The sequence below is a fragment of the Rhinolophus hipposideros genome (assembly GCF_964194185.1).
Source record: "Rhinolophus hipposideros genome assembly, chromosome: 24".
NCBI classification, from domain to species: domain Eukaryota; kingdom Metazoa; phylum Chordata; class Mammalia; order Chiroptera; family Rhinolophidae; genus Rhinolophus; species Rhinolophus hipposideros.
In genome coordinates this window covers 24339936-24357383 of record NC_138070.1, presented here as the reverse complement: position 1 = coordinate 24357383, position 17448 = coordinate 24339936, and the positions used below count along the sequence as shown (strand labels likewise).

The window sequence follows — 17448 nt, the reverse complement described above, 5'->3', positions numbered from 1 at the left end:
AAAATTATTATTACAAGGGCTTATTTCTTTGCAAGAGAGAAGATATACCCCAGAGGAGACATTAAGGGAGGGCCTGGCTTGATTCTGCAAGGGCAGGACACGTTTCTCATGGTTGGTTATTTGGAAAGTCCTCCTGGCTATAACTGGGGGGCTAGGGATGGGGGAGGGAACAGTGGCTTCAGCTCTTTGGGGGAGCAGAACACACTGGGTCTTTCAGTCCCTGTCCTCACCTAAAGCTTTTGCAAGAAAAGTTCAAAAGGAACTGCACTAATATACACCCCCTCACAACCCCCTTCTTCCCAGCGACCTACACAAAACCAGACAAATGGCCCAGGGCTCTGATCAGAGTCTTTATTGTCAGTTTTACAAATGGGCCTTAGGTGGAAAGAGATGGGAAGGGAAGAGCTGGCTCTCTGGTTTCTAAGCCAATTCCTCAGGGAGCCCTATGATTATTGCCGGGACGAAAGAGACCCCCTCCCTACTCGTCTCTGCGACCCATCATTTACCAGGAGAGGGGCTCCCATCCAGGCTCCTGGCCCAGGGATGAGCCCTTCCCCATGGAACTCCTGTTCAAGGGTCATCTTGGTTCCTAGAGAGAGAGAAAGGGAGATGGGCTGGTTTGCAAGGCCCGGCCAAGGGCAAAGAGGCCACAGGAGAAGGTGCGCCTCTCTTCTCATCAGGCTCTGTCCAGATCCAGTTCTCCTATGGGAGCCCAGCCTCCTCTGTGATGTGTTATCCTGTCTTCATCCTTTGTCACTTGTTCTCCAGGATTCTCCCTGTCCCCTCACTCACTGGGCCCTAAAAACAGTTCTCCGTCTTCCTGTTTCCAGTCATCCCTTGGCTCAGCCTCCCCAGCCCTCCGTTCTCAATTTTGCTACCCCTAGTCCCCACCTCTCGGCGTTTCCGTCCTGGCCTTTGGCTCTGGCTTCTGCTCCGGCTCCGGCTCCGTCCAGGACCCCGGGAGCCCCGAGAGCTGCTGGAGCCTCTAGAAGAATTGCTGCCAGCAGTGGAACAGGTGCTGGTGCCCTGTCCCCGGGACAGGAAGCTTGGTCGGCTGTAAGGGAGCCAGGCATCTTCTGCAGCACAAGAAAGAAGGGTAGCTGGGCCCAGGCAGGGGGCAGAAGACCATGCCACCCCGACGACAATCCCAGCTCTGGAAGAAGAGTTAGGGTCAGGCACACGGCTTAGGCCATCCTGGGGGTTGAGGAGAAGCCAGGTGCCCAGCAGGTGGCCTTGACATAACACATGCTCAGAAACCCAATGGAAACTCCCAAGTAGAGAGAGCCTTGGGAAAGGAGGGGCAGAATACCGGGACCCTACTCTTCTGTCATCGGCTTTTCAGTCCTGGGAAAGGAAAAATCTTGGCAACTTCAGGGTATTTTATTCAGAGAGAGCTAGAGAGGTAAATGTCTTTAATGTTGATCCAATACATGAATCCAGCTGAAGGTGAGGGGTGAGCTGGGTTGAAATTAGTCCCTCGATGGCACTATCTGTACTGTACTATCAGCCTGCAGTCCTAAAGCCCACCTTCGTATGTAGCAGTGGCCTTCCAGCCTGCCCTCGCCTTCCTTACCATCTGGGCAAGGGCCCCGCTGGATCCCCAGGGGCCCCGCCTGCACCATTCTTCTTTCCCCATTGTGCTCCCGTTCCAAGGAGGACATGCTGCCTGCTGCTCTCAGCCCTAAGGCCCAGCTTGCCTCTTCCTCTGGTGGTGGCAAGGGTGGTGGGGGCAAGTCTGGGGAGAGACCTGTTTCAGCAGAGTTTCCTGCTTCCCTGATACCAGGCCCTCTCCCCCTCCCATTCCTGGCACCAGGAGGCTGTGAATGAACAGCCCAAGATTTGGGTTTGCCTGCTCTCCCCTCCAGCCCAGAGCTCACCCTTGGTTTCCTGCCTGTCCCCCCTACTGACTGTCACCATCCTCCAGGCCTCCTCACCCCCAGGACTGTGCTCCCGCCTGTAGGGAACAGCCTTGGGTTTCTTTCGGATTCGAGCACGGGGTCCTTGAAGTGGGGGAGTCATCGCCCCAGCCACCTGCCGGGTCCTCCCTGTAGCATTAGGAGGTGGGGAGAGGAGCAAGTAAGAGAGACAGTCTGGAGAGGGGCTTGAAGGGAAAGAGGAAACAAGCGTGGGGGTGGGGCATGGGGAGGTGGGAAGAGTTGAGGATTCCATAGGCTCACCTGGGGCACTGCTGGCTGTGCTAGGGACAGGGCTGGCACTGAGGTGATGCGAGGCTGTGGGGCCAACACCCAGGCCAGCAGGCCTCCCTTCATGGCTACTCAGAGTGGGCTGGGACACACTGAGAGGGGACTTTGGCCCAGGGGGTACCCTCCTGCAATGATAGGAAGCCTTGGCATTTGTTCACTCAACAAACTAAGTGCTTACTATGTGCCAGGCACTGTATTAAGCAGCATAATGCTCAACCCTGTCACCCTGACACAGCCATGAGACCTCTGTATCCCATCCATCCGCCCACCCACCCACCCACTGACTAGATATGTACCGAGGGCCTACAATGTGCAGGTACTATACACCTTCCTACCTGTGTATCTGATGGACATGGGGAATGTCAGCGGGGGGCTGGGCAGGGTCAGGAGGTGAGGGCGTGAGAGTGGCTGTGGACTGCTGTCCATAGGAAGGTGTGGGAGAAGGGGTGTCCCCTCGGGACGCAGGGACCAAGCACCCGCCACTGGATCTGGACTCTGCTAGGTGGCTCCTCTCAGGCACCGGTGGGCACCAGTCTCCTGGCTCTGAGCTGGGGGGAAAAGGCAGGAGGGTGAGGATGACTGAGTAGCCTCCATATCTTCCCCTTGGCCTTCCTGTTGCCCCTTCCCTTCCTCACCCAGTTCTCCGCCCTCCCCCCCAGGACGCCTGGGCTGGTGCCACGTGTATGGCATCTGCAGCAGGGTGCATACTTACCTGCCCTCCAGCTCCTCCTCAGGCCCCTCCAGACAGCTCAGTTCACAGGAAGGGGGAGGTGGTGGCAGGGCTTCTGGCCAGTTGAGGGAGGGCATCTGCACAGGTTTCCCCAACAGCTTCACTTTGCCTCCCCTGGCTCCTGAGGAAAGTAGGAGGGGGCACACCAAGTCACAAGCAAGAAAGAGGCAGAAATGAGACAAGTCAGAAGGAAGTGATAGGCTAGGTCCCAGAGGAGAAGAGTGGGGTGTGAGGAACTGGAGTTGTACCACTGTCTCCCTGGCTCCATTCTGGAGGGGCATAGTGGCTCCAGGTGCCCGCATCCCCTGAGGTGTTTGGGGGGAAGCCCCCATGGAAGGTCTGCAGCTCCTCCCCAGCTGGGTCAATGGTGCTGTAGACAGGACCCTCAGCAGTGCCCCGGGCCGTCTGAGCCAGGTAAAGGGATATTCCTGCTTCTGAGGAGGAGAAAGAGGGAGGCCCAGGGGAGGAGGCAGGGGCGGACACAGAAAAACAGAGGACAACAGGAGAATGGAGGGCAAAAGGACATCCCACCACATAGATCACTCCTTCCCACCCCAAACCTTACTTCCCAAACTGGAGTACAGGTGAGGCATGAGGGAGGCACCCCCAACTCACATCTTCCCAAGGCCTGACCAACCTCAGGAAGACTGGGGCTCCTCAGCTCCTTTCAGTGTGCCCCAGTAGGTTGAAAGGAAAGAAGGATGCTGGGGCCAGGTGTGCCCCTGAGGGAATTAGAACTCCTCACCATTGTAGTATCTGTCATCTGGGTCGGGATTGCTGGGGCAGCAACTTCCCCTGGGTTCTTGGGCTGAGGGGCTTCGAGATGGGTGGGGCCATGAGTCTGCCAGCCATGGGTAAGGAGCAGGGCCAAGGCCTACGGGTGGCCTGAGGGAGAGCATGTGAACGTTAGGGTAGAGAGCCTGAAGAGGCCAGGGAAGGTAAAGGAGACAGACGCAATAAGGGGCTGTAGGATAGTAAGGTAGTGTTTGGGGTAGGAGGTGGGAGCCAGTCAGCATGGGCGGGCAGTGAGGCCTGGGGAGGAAGGGGCGTGGTCTCTCAGTGGAGGGGATTATCCTTGGGAGATGAGTTGAGAGAATTACCTGGAACTGTCTCCAGAGAGGCCCTCTGAGTGCGGGAAGGACACTGGGGAAGATGAGGGGAGACCCAATGAGAGAAGAGCCAGTACTGGGGGTCTGAACCCCACAGGGCAGAGATGGCTTACCTGCAGGTGTGTAGGCAAAGGAAGCTTCCGAAAAGAACCCGTGGGACAAAGCAGAGGGGAAATGGGAGAAGGGTCAGAAATATCCATAGTCTTTTCCATTCCTTGGCCCCCTCCCAATTCCACCACTCAGCCTGCACTCTGGACCAGTTTCATCCGAATTTCTGGGGGTGGGACTCAGCCGTCAGTATTTTTCTGAACCTCCTCAAGGGATTCCCATGTGTGGCCAAGACTGGGAACCACTGATCCAGGTGCCTTCTAATCTCTCCAGATGCGCCCCTGACCAGGCGCTAGCCCACGCAGCCTCACAATTTATTGCCTGGGCTCCTGGCCGCACCCCTCCTACCAGGCCCTGCCCCCACAAGTTTGTTTTTCCCCTCCAGAATAGCCCCCTTTTACTAACACTGACCGCGGAGCCTGCTGTCCTCCCGAGGTTTCTGGGGGCAAGTCTTACCCCTACGCAGACTCACGTCCGCCCCCTGCGGGCCCGGCCCCCCTTGCCCCTAGTCGGGGGCGGGCTCCAAGATCTGCGGTGCCCATCTGGCCTCTCCCCAGGAACTGAGCTCGCGCGGCACCACACCCCGATCCCGACCCCCCTCCGTAGCGGTGGAGCCCTCCCCACCCTCTCTGCATCCGGCCCGCCTCGCTCCTAGAGGGTCGCTCTAGGCTCCGTCCGATCCCAAGCCCTCCATTGTGTCTTCCCGCGCCCGAGGGCGCCCCTGGCCCGCTGCCCCCGGTGGGCTCTCACCCGCGTAGTGACTCAGTTCCTTGCGCTGTCTGCGGCGCCGGCAGAAGGCGCCGCCGAGCCCGAGGAGCAGCGCCCCGCACGCCGCGCCGCCGCCCGCCAGGAAGGCCGGCTCCCGCAGCACCCTGGCCAGCCGCTCCGCCAGCCCCGGGCCCATCTCAAGCGCTGGCTCCCGTTCCGACAGGGATGCTGTGGGGGTCAGAGAGGTGAGCGGTAGGGGCCTGGAAACCCAGGAGCCATTCCGAGACCCCCTTAACTTCCCAGCCCCGCCCTCCCACTCCCACCCCTACCCCCACCTCGGGACTCACGCAGCTGCACCAACACCGGGGCACTGGCAATGCCCATGCCAGCGCTGGTGGCCGCCGCGACCTGGGTCCGGTAGGGGACACCTGGCAGCAGTCCCCGGAGCACCAAGGAGCGCGCCCGACCTGCCGCGGACCGGTTGAGGTGGAACCGGCTCTCATTGCCCAAGCACCAGATCTGGGGGGGCCAAGACCCGTGTTTAGAGTCAGAAATGGGATTCTGAGCCTCACGTGGAAACTTGACCCTCTGAAGAGCAAAGGGGCCTTAGCCAGGCATAATTCAGCCTGGAGAGAACACTCTGAAACCTCTCTCCTCTCCCCCAACCTCAGCCCCAGCCACAAAGCCAGTTCCCTCCCTAATCCTAGCCCTAGGTCCTCTCCCATCCACCCAGTCCCTTCTCACACCCTGTACCTGGTATTCCTTGATGACCCCATTTTGCTGGGAGGGGAGTGGAGGTTCCCAGGACACAGTGATACTGCTGTTGCCTTCACCCCCCAAGGCTACTGCCACTCCCTGGGGGGGACCACTGGGGGCTGGCCAGGGTGGAGCATGATGAGAAGGACACAGATGGTCATTGCAAGCTGCCCCTCATGACCCAAATTCCCTCCTCCGAACTTTAACATCAGGCAACTGAGAGGCACCCACCTTCCTACCTGCTCACCTTGCTCTCCCCCTGCAAACTTTCACCCTCCCCCACTCCCACTTGCCTCTTGTCCATCGAGTAGCTCTGTGCCCTGCCCCCTTACCCTCCTCAGGAATGCTCCTGGTCACCAAGGGGCTGTCAGCCCCTAGTCCCTCTTGGCCTTGGGCTTGCACCTTGATCTGAATTTGGGTCCCTGGGGGGAGTCCTCTTAACACAGTACTTTGCTGGCTTGGGGAATGTAGGTCCAGTACTGTCCAGCTTCCTCCATCAGGACCTGCTACCCTCCAAGACACCCGGAAACCTTGCACCAGCTGGACTGGGCCATCTACCTGTAGAAGACAGGAGGAAGCATACCAGAGGGAGAGGCTAAGGCCACATAAATCCCCCAGGCCCAGCCCCCTCCTCCACTCACCCATCTTCTCCAGCCACTCGCCTCCCACCTCCCACTCTCCAGTACCCATTCTTGGAGGCTCCTAAATCCCCCATCATCATCTCTGCCCTTCACCTCATCCCTTTGCCGCACTCACAGTCCAAGACAACTGCAGGGTCCGAGGCCCAAGGACTACAGGCTCCTGGATACGCACAGCCACTTCAGCCAGTCCCCGCTGGCCTTTCCATGGGTCCTCCACTGGCCTGGATGGGTTGCTGTCTATTGACCAAAGAGCCCACTTAGCAGGGGCCAGCCGGGACAGGGCATCAGAACTGACAGTGTGCTGTGTCCTGCCTCTGCTCTGCTACACAGACTGAACTACTTTGTGCTCCAGAGTACACCCCAGGGTCAGGAGGATAATTTCCAGAGGTGGGCCAGGGTGTCCAGTTAACATGAGTGTCTTTCTGCATAACTATACATCCACCCTTTAAAGGCCTCTTGCTTCATCTCTCACATGAAGATGACCCCTCCAAGGTCCCTTCTAGTCCTGATAATCTACATACGCTGTTGGTTAGGGACTCAGAAGTGAGAAGCTCCCAAGGTGACTGAACCAGTCTCGCTCCCTCTCTCTCTTCTCTTCTCTTGTTCCCTAAGTGAGAGGGAAGCATGACCTCTTATTCCAGGCTGGCCGCCAGAGTAGACCTGGCACAGCAGGAAAGAGCTGCCATGGTGCCATGGTTTGGGGGGGAGGGGTGCTCTGCAGTGTTACATGTCATAGCCATGAGCCAGGGACCCTGACCTTACTCACCCTGGGTGCGAACAGGCTCAGAGACAGGGCTGGGCTCACTGAGGCCCCAGACTCCCACAGCTCGTACCAGGAACAAGTAGATGGTATTGGGCTGCAGACCGCTGACGGTATGTGTCTCCAGCTGCACGCCATCTGCTACTGTCCGCCACGTGTTGCCAGCTGCTTGGCTGCAACAGGAATGAGGTGACAGAGTTGTCTGAGCCAGGGACCCCCAAACTGCCTATCCTATCTTATCCGTTCTCTATCGCCCCCTACTGCCTCCTCATCCTGGGAAAGGGAACTGGCAAACCTTTCCCCACAACAGCAAAGACCCTAAGGACATAGGATCCCCTCCTTTTAACTTTCCAGGTCTGCATTCAAAACATTCTCCATACCTGAAGGCCTCTATCACATAAGAGGTGACTGTGGCCCCAGCCTGTGGGTTGGGCTTCCAGGTCAGGGTAATGCTGTTCTTGGTGATCTCAGTGACCACGGGCTGAGAGGGAGGCCCCGGAGGGGTACTGGGCTCTTTAGGGGGGTCTGGTAATTCTCCCCAATCTTCTGCAGTGAGGAGATAATCTTTAAGTAGAAGGATAGGAAAAGGATGTAACCTGCCTCCTTCCCAGGGAGCTGAGGAATTGTGACAGTAGTGATGGTGGCCAGGGAGACACAGTGCACTAACCCTATTCACATCTACCTCCCAAGGGCACCATTCTTTCCTCCTGTCACCACCATGGCCATGGCATTGGGCGAACACAAAATCAGTCCTGGGGTTTGGCGAAGTTTTGACCGTCTTTAAAGAAGGTTTAGAGAAAGGTGCTGGCAGAGAAGGGAACAAAGGAAAAACTCACCCTGCCTCCTAAGCCAGCCACTCCATGTGGCCTCCCCTGTGGAACTCTTGGCCACACAGCTGTAGAAGCCCATGTCTGTCTCCTGTAAGAGAGGACAGAGGACTGGTAAACTGGGAGTGGAGCAAGGTAGGGTGACAGGGTGGGACTGGGTATTCAGAAGGATGAGGAGGAGGTTGTACACGCTAAGTGGTCTGGGAGAGCAGAGGGGTGGGTAGCGTGGAGCTAGAGTCCCAGTGGGTCCTTACTGGGGTTGAGCACATGGACATTCTCAGTTACTTGGGCCTCAGGGAGAGACTCACCTGCACGTTGGCAATGTACAGGGTACCATTGGCCATTAAGTTGAGCTGAAGATCATCCCCCTGTAGCCACTGCCCATCCTTCTTCCATTGGACACTAGGTTGAGGGTTTCCGGTCACTCTGCATGGCAGCCACACAGCAGAGCCAAGTGCCAGCGTCTGATTGGCTGGTCCCTGGAGGATGATGGGAGGCAACCCATCCATGGAAGCTGAGAGAGGAAGAATGTGGGCACCTCAGGGGAGGATCCTGCATTCAGGCAACTCACCCTTTGTCCTCGTTCTCTGCTCCTTCACATATCCCCCTTCCCCAGATACTGGAGGGGCTTCCATGAGAAGCTGTAGTCTCTGCCTGGAACCAACCAGCTAGTAGTGGTTTCTGAGGCTGATTTCCAAACTTCAATGACATGTCTCAGGAACATGTCCCTCCCCTTGCAGACATATTGTATAGACTCCATGAAAAACAAATGTCTTTAAGCCATTATTTCCTTCCATGCTATGGATCCCGTCTTCTCTCCGTGAGCACATACCTTCTTTCACCTCCAGCAGGGCCTTGGCCAGGATGCTGCCAGCCACGCTGACCGCCTGACACACATAGTGGCCAGCATCCCCGCTCTGCACTTCAGTGATGTTGAGCTGGCCTTTGGGAGAAACTAAGAAGCGCCCTGTAGGCTGAAGGGACTGACTGGGGAAAAGCAGGACCTGGGGACAGAGCAAGGAACCAAGGTAGGGGATGAGGAGGCAGCCAGCAGAGAGAGCTCCCCATTCCCATCGCTGCCAGAATCCAGAGCATTGCTAAGGTTCTAGTTCATTCTCTGTCTCAGCCAGTTACATGACCTTGGGCAAATCAGGTAAACCTATTTACAAAAATGAGCGATTTTATTAAATGATTTGTTGGTGTACTTCCCAGCTCTGTGCAAGCGATTTAAACTAACTGAGCCCCGGTTCCCCCAAATTTGACTCTTAGAGGATAGTTATGAAGATGAAATGGTGTAATCATATGAAACTCTTTTGACATATCGCATGATAAATGTTAAATGCTTCCCCCTTCTTTCTAGCTCTAGCATTTTACATTAGATGTACACACGGAAGGGAGCAGAGCAGGTTTAGGTCTCAGGGTAAATGGCACCCTGCTGAGCACCTGACTGACACCTAGTCCCACCCTGTGCTACCACTGGCATTCTTTTTTTTTTTTTTTAATTGGGGAAGGGCAACAGGACTTTATTGGGGAACAGTGTGTACGTCCAGGATTTTTTTCCAAGTCAAGTTGTCTTTTCAATCTTAGTTGTGGAGGGTGCCGTTCAGCTTCAAGTTGTTGCCCTTTCAGTCTTAGTTGTGGAGGGCGCAGCTCAGCTCCAGGTCCAGTTGCCATTGTTAGTTGCACGGGGCGCAGCCCACCATCCCTTGCGGGAGTCGAGGAATCGAACTGGCAACCTTGTGGTTGAGAGCCCACTGGCCCATGTGGGAATCGAACCAGCAGCCTTCAGAGTTAGGAGCACGGAGCTCCAACCGCCTGAGCCACCGGGCCAGTCCACCACCGGCATTCTTATTCATTTCAGAATCTAATGGAAATGCAGCTGTCTCTGATGCTAGAGAAGATACTGCGAAAATTGAGGCTGGTGGATTTGGAATGAGGTAGTGGATGGCCTGGTTTCCTAGTGGGGTGGGGTTAATCCGACTTATTTTACTATCCTGATCCTGTTTCCTACTAGCAAAATTCTCACCCTTCCCTTAGAGGGAGTTACTTACGTTGTAACCTCAGTTAATAATGTTCATTCCAGTTGTATATTCTGGGATTTGTTTGCTAAGGTTGAAAAGGGCTGACTGTGAGGGCCCCCTGGTGGAAGCCTCTTGTAAACAGAAGAGAAAGTCATGTTCTACCCGGAAGCAGCTTTGACATAGTGCATGCTACTTGCTTTCCACCGTGTGTTAAAGCCCAGGCCCCAGGGGTCTGGGGAAAAGAGGGATCTCATTAGATTTGCTACATGCTCAGGACAGCCTTGCCCCAAAGTGGAAGATTCTCCAAAGAATTACTATACGGACTGTTCCCTATCGCCTAAACATATTATCATTTACTTTTAAAGAATTCCATGTGTTCCTGGCCTTTTATATTCATTATCTTATTTAATCCTCCCAAATAACCTGCAAGGGTTTCTGGGAGGACCAAAGGTAAAGCAGAACCTGAGAGAAGTTTGCAGAACGTAGAAGGAGGGAGGCTAAGACCCAGAGGAGAAGCTGATGGGAAGGCTCTAGGAGCTGGCACCTACTTGACTTCCCTCCTTCTGCCAAAAGACGGCAGGTGGGGGGTTTCCTTTGGTCTCGCATTGGAAAGTCACACTCTCTCCAGGAGCTGCCATCTGGTCCTGGGGCTGAGTCACCAGCTGGGGTGGGACTGGGAAAGGGAAGGGAGATAAAGGAACTGGGAGTCAGGGGTACTAAGAAGGGAGCTTGAGGGAACAGGAAAGAGATGCCCAAGCTTGGCTTAAGTAGAAACTGATATCCATCCATCTCTTGCTCAAGCCTGTTTAGCTTCTTCCTTCTCTCTCTCCTACAAGTCTCAGGTGACCCCACGTCTCCCACTCTTCCTTTCTCCCTCATTCTCCACTTTGACCCACCCTCCATTTTCCCTCATCTCACCCCTGCTGCAGGCAGTCCCAGATGGGACCTTACCGTGAACACTGAGGGAACCAGACGCTTCTGCTCGGCCCACGCTGTTCTCCGCCACACAGGTGTATGTCCCCTCATCTTCAGCACTCACACGCCCAATCCAAAGGCTGTGGTCACTCCGGATCTCATACCTGCTCCATTCCCCACCCCCAGGCTGGGTTGGCCATAGCTATAGCCCCTTCTGTCTCCCCCAGGACAGACACCAGGGCAGGGCACGTGGACAAGGCAAGCCTCAACAGAGACAGAAGCCCTATGAATGGAGGTGGAGATAGGGCAGGGCCATGGGCTCTGGGGACAACAGACTTCTCTGTGCCTTCAGTGAAAGGGTGTCTGCCTTCCATTTTTCTGGGGCAGGGTATGCTCTTGAGCTGGTTGGGTCTGCTCAAAGGCAGGAAGAAGGGGCTCCTCACCTTCCTGTGGGCAGTTCCCCATCCTCCTTGCGCCAGGATAGATGAGGTGGGGGATCTCCCTGCACCTCACATGCGAAATCCACAGGGTCATCAGCCAGGACCACCTGACTCACTGGTCTCCGCAGGAATGAGGGACGCTCTGTGGAGAGGGAGTGAGTGAACAGTCAGGAGGTCTGCACAGCTGTGGACTCCCAAGGCTCCACGCTCCCATAATGCCAAGACTCCACCGTGTGCCTACCCAGTACCACAAGTTCAGCTGCCCCACTCTCCCGTTCTCCTGCCATGTTGGAGGCCACACACACATAGGTCCCTGCATCACTCTTGTGTGTATGTGACATCATCAGCTTCCCTCCACGGATCTGCAGAGTAACCACGGTAACGTTGGTCCTTCATAGCCATCGAAGCATATTTATTTATTTCATCCTCATAACAAGCCCATGAAGAAGACCAGTTAAGTTGATCCACTTAGATAAGGAATCGTTAAGTGATTTGCCCAAGATGCAGTTCAGGTCTGTCTTTTTTATGGCTCCCTGGGGCATGATGCTCCCGCTATCTTATACCAAGTTCATTCTACCTATCCTCATTTATCCCTCACTCAACAGCTGACGCAGCTTCTAGTCAACTAATTCCCTGATCTCAAATCTCCCACCTTATCCCCCCAAGACATTATTCCCTGCCCTCCAAGACCCTCAGATTCAGGCCTTCCTCCTTTGAGGCATGTCCCAGACCCCTAACATATGGCCACACCCCTGATGACGTGGGATGGGGGGCGGCCCGGCCAGGGTATTGGATCCCCAGCCATGGAGGGCCCTCACCGTGATCCTTCCCTCCTCCTCCATGACTCGTGCACTGCCCTTCTTCCAGGACACCAAAGGCTCCGGGTGGCCTCTAGGGGGGATGCATTCCATTACCGCTGGCTCCCCTACTGCCACCACCACGTTCCCGGGAGACTGCCGGAAATCATCGCGAAGGACTGAAGAGAGACAGAGAGAGAGAATATGAATGAGACCAAAGGATGTGAGGTGGCATAACAGGCATGGGCATTGGAGACCAAAGGCTCAGTCCCAAAGGAAGACGCTGAACGGGCTGAGATTGGGGCTGGTTCTGGATAAAATTGCCCCGCCTCTCCCACCACCCCACCGCTACCACCACCACGCCGGCTCTGGAAGCAACTAGCTGACAACCAGGCTCTCTCTCTCACCTGCCACTTCCAGTGAGGCGTTCCTGCTGGCCGCGGTCCCCAGGTAGTTGCGCGCCACACAAGTATAGACCCCTTCGTCTGGCCGTGCACGGCGCCCGTGCACAATGCGCGGGAAGAAGAGGGCGCCGCTGGGCAGCAGCAGGCGGTGTGCGCGCGGGTCCTCGCGCGCGGTAGCCACGCGCGCCCCATTCTTGTACCACTCGATGTTGGGCCGGGGCCGCCCCTCGGCACGGCAGGGCAGCGTGGCCGATTCGCCTCGAGACACCAGCAGATCTGGCGGCTGCTCCACGATACGCGGCATCGCGTCCTGTGGCCCGACCCTGGACCCTGGGGGCGCAGAGCATTCAAACTTGGAAACTTTGAATGGAGATGGAGGCTCCAGAGAGAAAAAGGACCCTGCCTGCCAGCCTTGCCCACACCACCCCCCTCTCCATAAGGTCCGGTATCTCCTCGGAACACGTCCACGTTCTTGGGCCCCAAAGGAGGTGCCTACAGACGGGCAGATAAAACAAGGAATCAGGGCACCCTCCTCCTTTCCTGCCAGGTCTAAGTGGGTAGTAAAGAGCCACCCCCACCCGCGCCTCTAGCCGGTTCAGCTCCCGCCCGCACTGGTTCACAGATGTCCTTGTTCCATGAACAACCATAAGCGGGGCGTCAGGGCCAACAATGGGTTCCTCGCCTCAGCGCGGTCCCGGGCAGCGACATGGAGAACGTGACCCAGCCTGGGGTCCCTCAGGACAGGAAAGGCGTAAGTGATGAGCGGGGCCTGGGAGCCCATGAACAGGCACAGAGCTCTTCTACTGACACCCCAGACAATCATATTTTGGGGTCCTGTGAAGTCAAAGGAATTGAACGAACGCAAACGGTGGTGGAAATGGAACGCTCTCTTCTGAGAGGGCACACTGTTCTCCAGGTTGTTCTAGCCAAGAAAGGCTAAGAACCATTGAGAAAGGAATTCCTCTCCTTTCCTGGTTTACTCGGATCGGTTCACGGCATGTTCTACTCCTGCCCCTCACACGGCCTACAGACTTCTGCCCGCCTCCTCTTCTGCAGTGGTTTGGGACCCAGGAGTCTGGAGCTGGTTATGATCAGATACCCCAGCATCATTGAAAGTGGCTTTGTGACCCCCGGCGGCCAGTAGGCGCCGCTGCGGCTCCGCGGAATCTGTGTCCACTAACCAGGGTCCAGCCCCTGCCCCCCACGCCCCTCCCACTCTGTTCAGAATCCGCTGCTTCCAGCCTCGGTATGCGGTTGACTTGCACTTCTCGCCCCTACTCTTAGAAGTTCCGATGGAAACAAAGCTGAACGGGTTGCCCGGGATGGTACTATCCTGGGGAGACTGTATTTAACGGGTTAGGGACAAGAAGATCCGTTTCCTTCCCACTTAGGGAAGAGAGAAATTTTTCTGGATTTCCTCCCTTCCGCATGAAAACTCCTGATTCTCACCCGACTCTTCTCTTCCATCCCACCCCAAGCCCAGTTTGGACAAACCCATGGTGTGCAGCACTGGAGTGGTTAAGAGCTGCGGGGTTGGGGGGGAGGGGAGGAGTAGAGCTGACATCTCAGAGTTTGACACTTTCTACTGTAAGAACTTAGGCAAATTACTGAACGTCATTGAGTCTCAGCTTCTTTATCTGTAACACTGGAGTACTGATAGGGTTGTCATAAGACCATAATGTATAGAAAGCACTTGGGGGAAGGTGCCGTAAAAATGGCTATTCTAAGATTACCTGAGGGTTCTCCCCACCCACCTGACCTTGTCTTGGCTCCTAAAGTCTTCACCTGAGTCAGATTCCACCAGGCCCCAACATTCCCTCTTTCCCCCTTCACATAGTAACCATCAGGTTAATGGAAATAGACAGGACTGTTATTGCCAAGCTTTGTGCTGCTTTTGTGACCATTGGGGTACTGTCTGTCCTATCTGAATTTGTTTGCTCAGCTGCAAATGGGACTTTCAGCTCCTTCCCTAGAAACCTCATGGAATTTTCAAACTTAAATGAGACAACGTATGGTGAAAACGCTCTGTAAGAACGCTAAGTGAGCAAAGGAGTCTGTGAGAAGGGGTCTGTGCTTAAGCTCCCGGGAATCTAGGAAGACAGGAGATTGGAGAATGCCAGCTCATTCCCCATCTTCCTCCCGTCTCCCTCCGCGTATACCACACCCTGCCGGTCGGCACTTTCCCCTTAATTCCTGTAGACACAGATGCAGGCTTCCTTTCCCAGGAATTTCCTCCCTGTCATTCCAGGTCTCGGGAGAGGCTTCGACAGCAGCTAATGAATAGCTAACGGCCATGCTAATGGGGCTCTGGGGCTCCACCCCAGCACCTGGAGTACACACAAACACACACACACACACACACACACACACACTCATTGCCAGGTCCCCTTTCTCGCCGCCTTCTCGTCTCCAGCACCGTGGTCGTCCTAGATTCGAGGGGGCGGAGGCCGAGGATCGGGGCTGGGGAAGAACCGCGGGGAACCAAGGCCCGGGCGCGGGGGGACGCGGGAGTCCGCCACGCGGCCGGTAGGGGGGCGAGCTCGGGCGCCTCCCGGGCTCCCGCAGCGCGGGAGGAGCGCGCGGTCTCAGCCATTTATTAATCACCTTAATTAGCGGGGACGACCTAGCCGCGGGCGCTGCCCGCCCGCCGCAGCACTTCAGGGTGGGTCGGCTGCAAGTCCACGACCGAGGGACAAACTCCTAAGTGTCCCTGAAATGGTTGCCGCCGCTGTCGCGCTGTGTAGCAAATACGTCCAAAATTTTGGTGGCCTCGCCCTCGTCCTAAGTAAGTTCTTGGAAAACTTAGGGCCCTGGAGGAACACCTGCCACCTCGGCCACGGCCAGCCGGCGCCCGCGCCCCTCCGCCACCTTCCCCGCAGCGGGTCACGGCCCCTCCTGGCTCGTACTTGCCCACCCCAGCCGCGATTCTCCTGTCCTGGGTCGGCTGAGGGTCGGCTGGGGCGGTGGGGGATAAGGGACTCAGCAACCATCTCCTCTCAATCCCTCGACGTCGCCGGTACCCCCACTCGGGTGCTCCAAGCCCCAAATTATCCCTCGGTCCCCACCGCCCGGGGAGGCGCTGGGAGGTCCCCCTCCATCGGGACCTGGGGCAGGAGCGCTTGGCCGACCCCACCTCGCCGCCCGTCCACCTCACCCCTTCCGGGATCCGACGTCCCCACGGGGCGGGGGCTTACCGTTGAAAGAGGGCTCGCCGGGGGGCAGCAGGCTCTGGTTGAGCGCCGCCGCCGAGGAGTTGAAGCCTAAGAGCAGGTCGCTGGAGTTGGACATGTCCCCGGCCAAGGAGTCCGCGAACAAGTTCATCTGGAGCAGCGTTTTGAGCAGGTAGCGCAGCATGGCGCCACCCGAGCGGGACCGGCGCGGGGGGCTCCGGGCCCAGCCCCGGGGTCGGAGACCCGCGGGCCGGGAGCCGCCAGCCCCTCCACAGCCTCTGCGCGCCGCCACAGCCACGGTGCCGCTGTCCGGCCGCCGGCGCCAGGGTGCAGCGCGTGCCTCCGCGCGCCCTCCTCCTTCGCTCGGCCTTCTCTCCACCCCCCCAGTGCCGCGGTCCCCCGGGAGCTGGGCGGCGGAAAGCAGGTGCCACGCCGATCACGGCGTAATGAAGGGATTAATCCGCCTCCCTCTACCCTCCCACCCCCGCCCCGACGGCCACTAGCAGGGCCAGGGACTATCGTCGCTTAGCGCGAGTTGGAGACCCCGCCCCGCGTCCCGCGTGGAGTTTTGGACACCGCGGGAGAGTTGCCCTCCTTTCTTAAAGTACTCAAGATGAGGGAGGAGGCTCTTTCCGACGCTGTCTAGCCTGACTTTAGAACAGGAATTCTTCGTCCCTTTTCTCTGCCATGGGGGAAACTGAGGCAAAGCGCAAGCTCGCTCCTCTAGCTCGCAGAACCCTGATTTCCATTTCTACCCAGGTCCCGGGACTTATCTGCGGAAGTGCGGGAGGCTGAACGGTTCGGGGCGGGAGCTGGGGATGGGTGGAGAACAATTCCACAGCGCGTCTACCCCTTTGCCCGCAGCCCCTTGGTTTGCAGCGGAAAGCCTAGGGGATGAGGTGCCGCGTCTTAACCCTAATCTGGTAGTTCCTGCAAGAACAGGGATAAAACTGCAAGGAGAACGCCCAGGGAAACCCAGACAAATCGCATCGATTTGCATACTTTTCCATTACTCTGAGTCATTTTTATTATGTGTTTGATTAAGTTTCACCTTTTTGAGGAGACTGAAGGGGAACCATGGAGTGTGGGACAAAGACAAAGAGAGCAATATTGTTTCTGTAAATGCAAGAGAAGAGATGGGGTTGAGGCAAAACTCGCACAAATCTGTTCAAACCTGATAACGTCATGGGGGGGGGACGTGACCTCTCCCCTACTACCCACCTGCTTCTGACTTTTCTGGAGTTCTTTTTACCTAAAGATCTCCCAGTCCTACACCCTACCCACGCGCACACACTTTCGTAGGCTGGAGATAGCCCTGGGGTGTCGGGGAGAGAAAGGCTGACCTTCCTATCTGGGGTCCTGTTGATAGGTGAGTGAAGGCTCAGCCCGCAGGCTCTGTGTGACAAGACCACCTTTATGGCGTGGCTGCTTCTGACTAGGAATGAGACCGGTGAACAAGTCCAGATCCAGAGAGGGGAATGGTACACAATGGTAAACCCCAGAGTAAGCGGAGTCAAAGGTTGGAGTAGCTCAGGCAGAAGGCACTCAAGAGTAGCCGATACTTTGTCAAGGGCTGGGGAAGGTGTAGGTGGGGGCCTTGTCCCAAAATTCCTCCCTCAATCCACACGCCCTCTCTTAGGGCTTAAAACTACCCGATGTGCAGGTGTCTTCCTGCTCCATTGCTTCAGCTTTGCTTGGCAGGGCTTGAAACACAAAGTGCTGGGGTGGGGGGCAGTGGGCACAGGACGGCCCCACCCGAGGGAGGCAGCACGTTGGGAATGGTTCTTTCAGCACCTCGTCTGCTGGTGCTGGACTAGGAGTCTGGCACTTCACAGAGGACTCCAATCCCAGCACACCT

At 56.7% G+C, this 17448-nt stretch overlaps 1 protein-coding gene across 5 annotated transcripts; it reads right to left on the bottom strand.

Moving 5' to 3' along the window:
- Window positions 1-362: 362 nt before the first annotated feature.
- ROBO3 (roundabout guidance receptor 3) lies at window positions 363-15774 on the bottom strand (the record flags this gene model as incomplete). Of its 5 annotated transcripts, XM_081037065.1 has the most annotated exons (28): window positions 363-589; window positions 892-1076; window positions 1574-1735; window positions 1935-2045; window positions 2178-2329; window positions 2540-2752; window positions 2917-3055; window positions 3183-3368; window positions 3680-3819; window positions 4035-4077; window positions 4157-4180; window positions 4902-5087; window positions 5207-5378; window positions 5613-5734; window positions 5948-6173; window positions 6372-6493; window positions 7023-7189; window positions 7397-7562; window positions 7853-7934; window positions 8152-8357; window positions 8676-8847; window positions 10413-10537; window positions 10816-10943; window positions 11223-11361; window positions 11461-11581; window positions 12038-12195; window positions 12424-12750; window positions 15615-15774. In XM_081037065.1, the coding sequence occupies 28 exons, from the start codon at window positions 15772-15774 to the stop codon at window positions 578-580; spliced, it is 4146 nt and encodes a 1381-aa protein (XP_080893191.1). In that variant the 3' UTR covers window positions 363-577. The 5 variants fall into 5 exon arrangements, 4 of the variants coding, with proteins under 4 accessions (XP_080893191.1, XP_080893192.1, XP_080893194.1 ...); XM_081037066.1 differs by lacking the exon at window positions 3183-3368; XR_013992488.1 differs by lacking the exons at window positions 1574-1735; window positions 2178-2329.
- Window positions 15775-17448: the final 1674 nt, after the last annotated feature.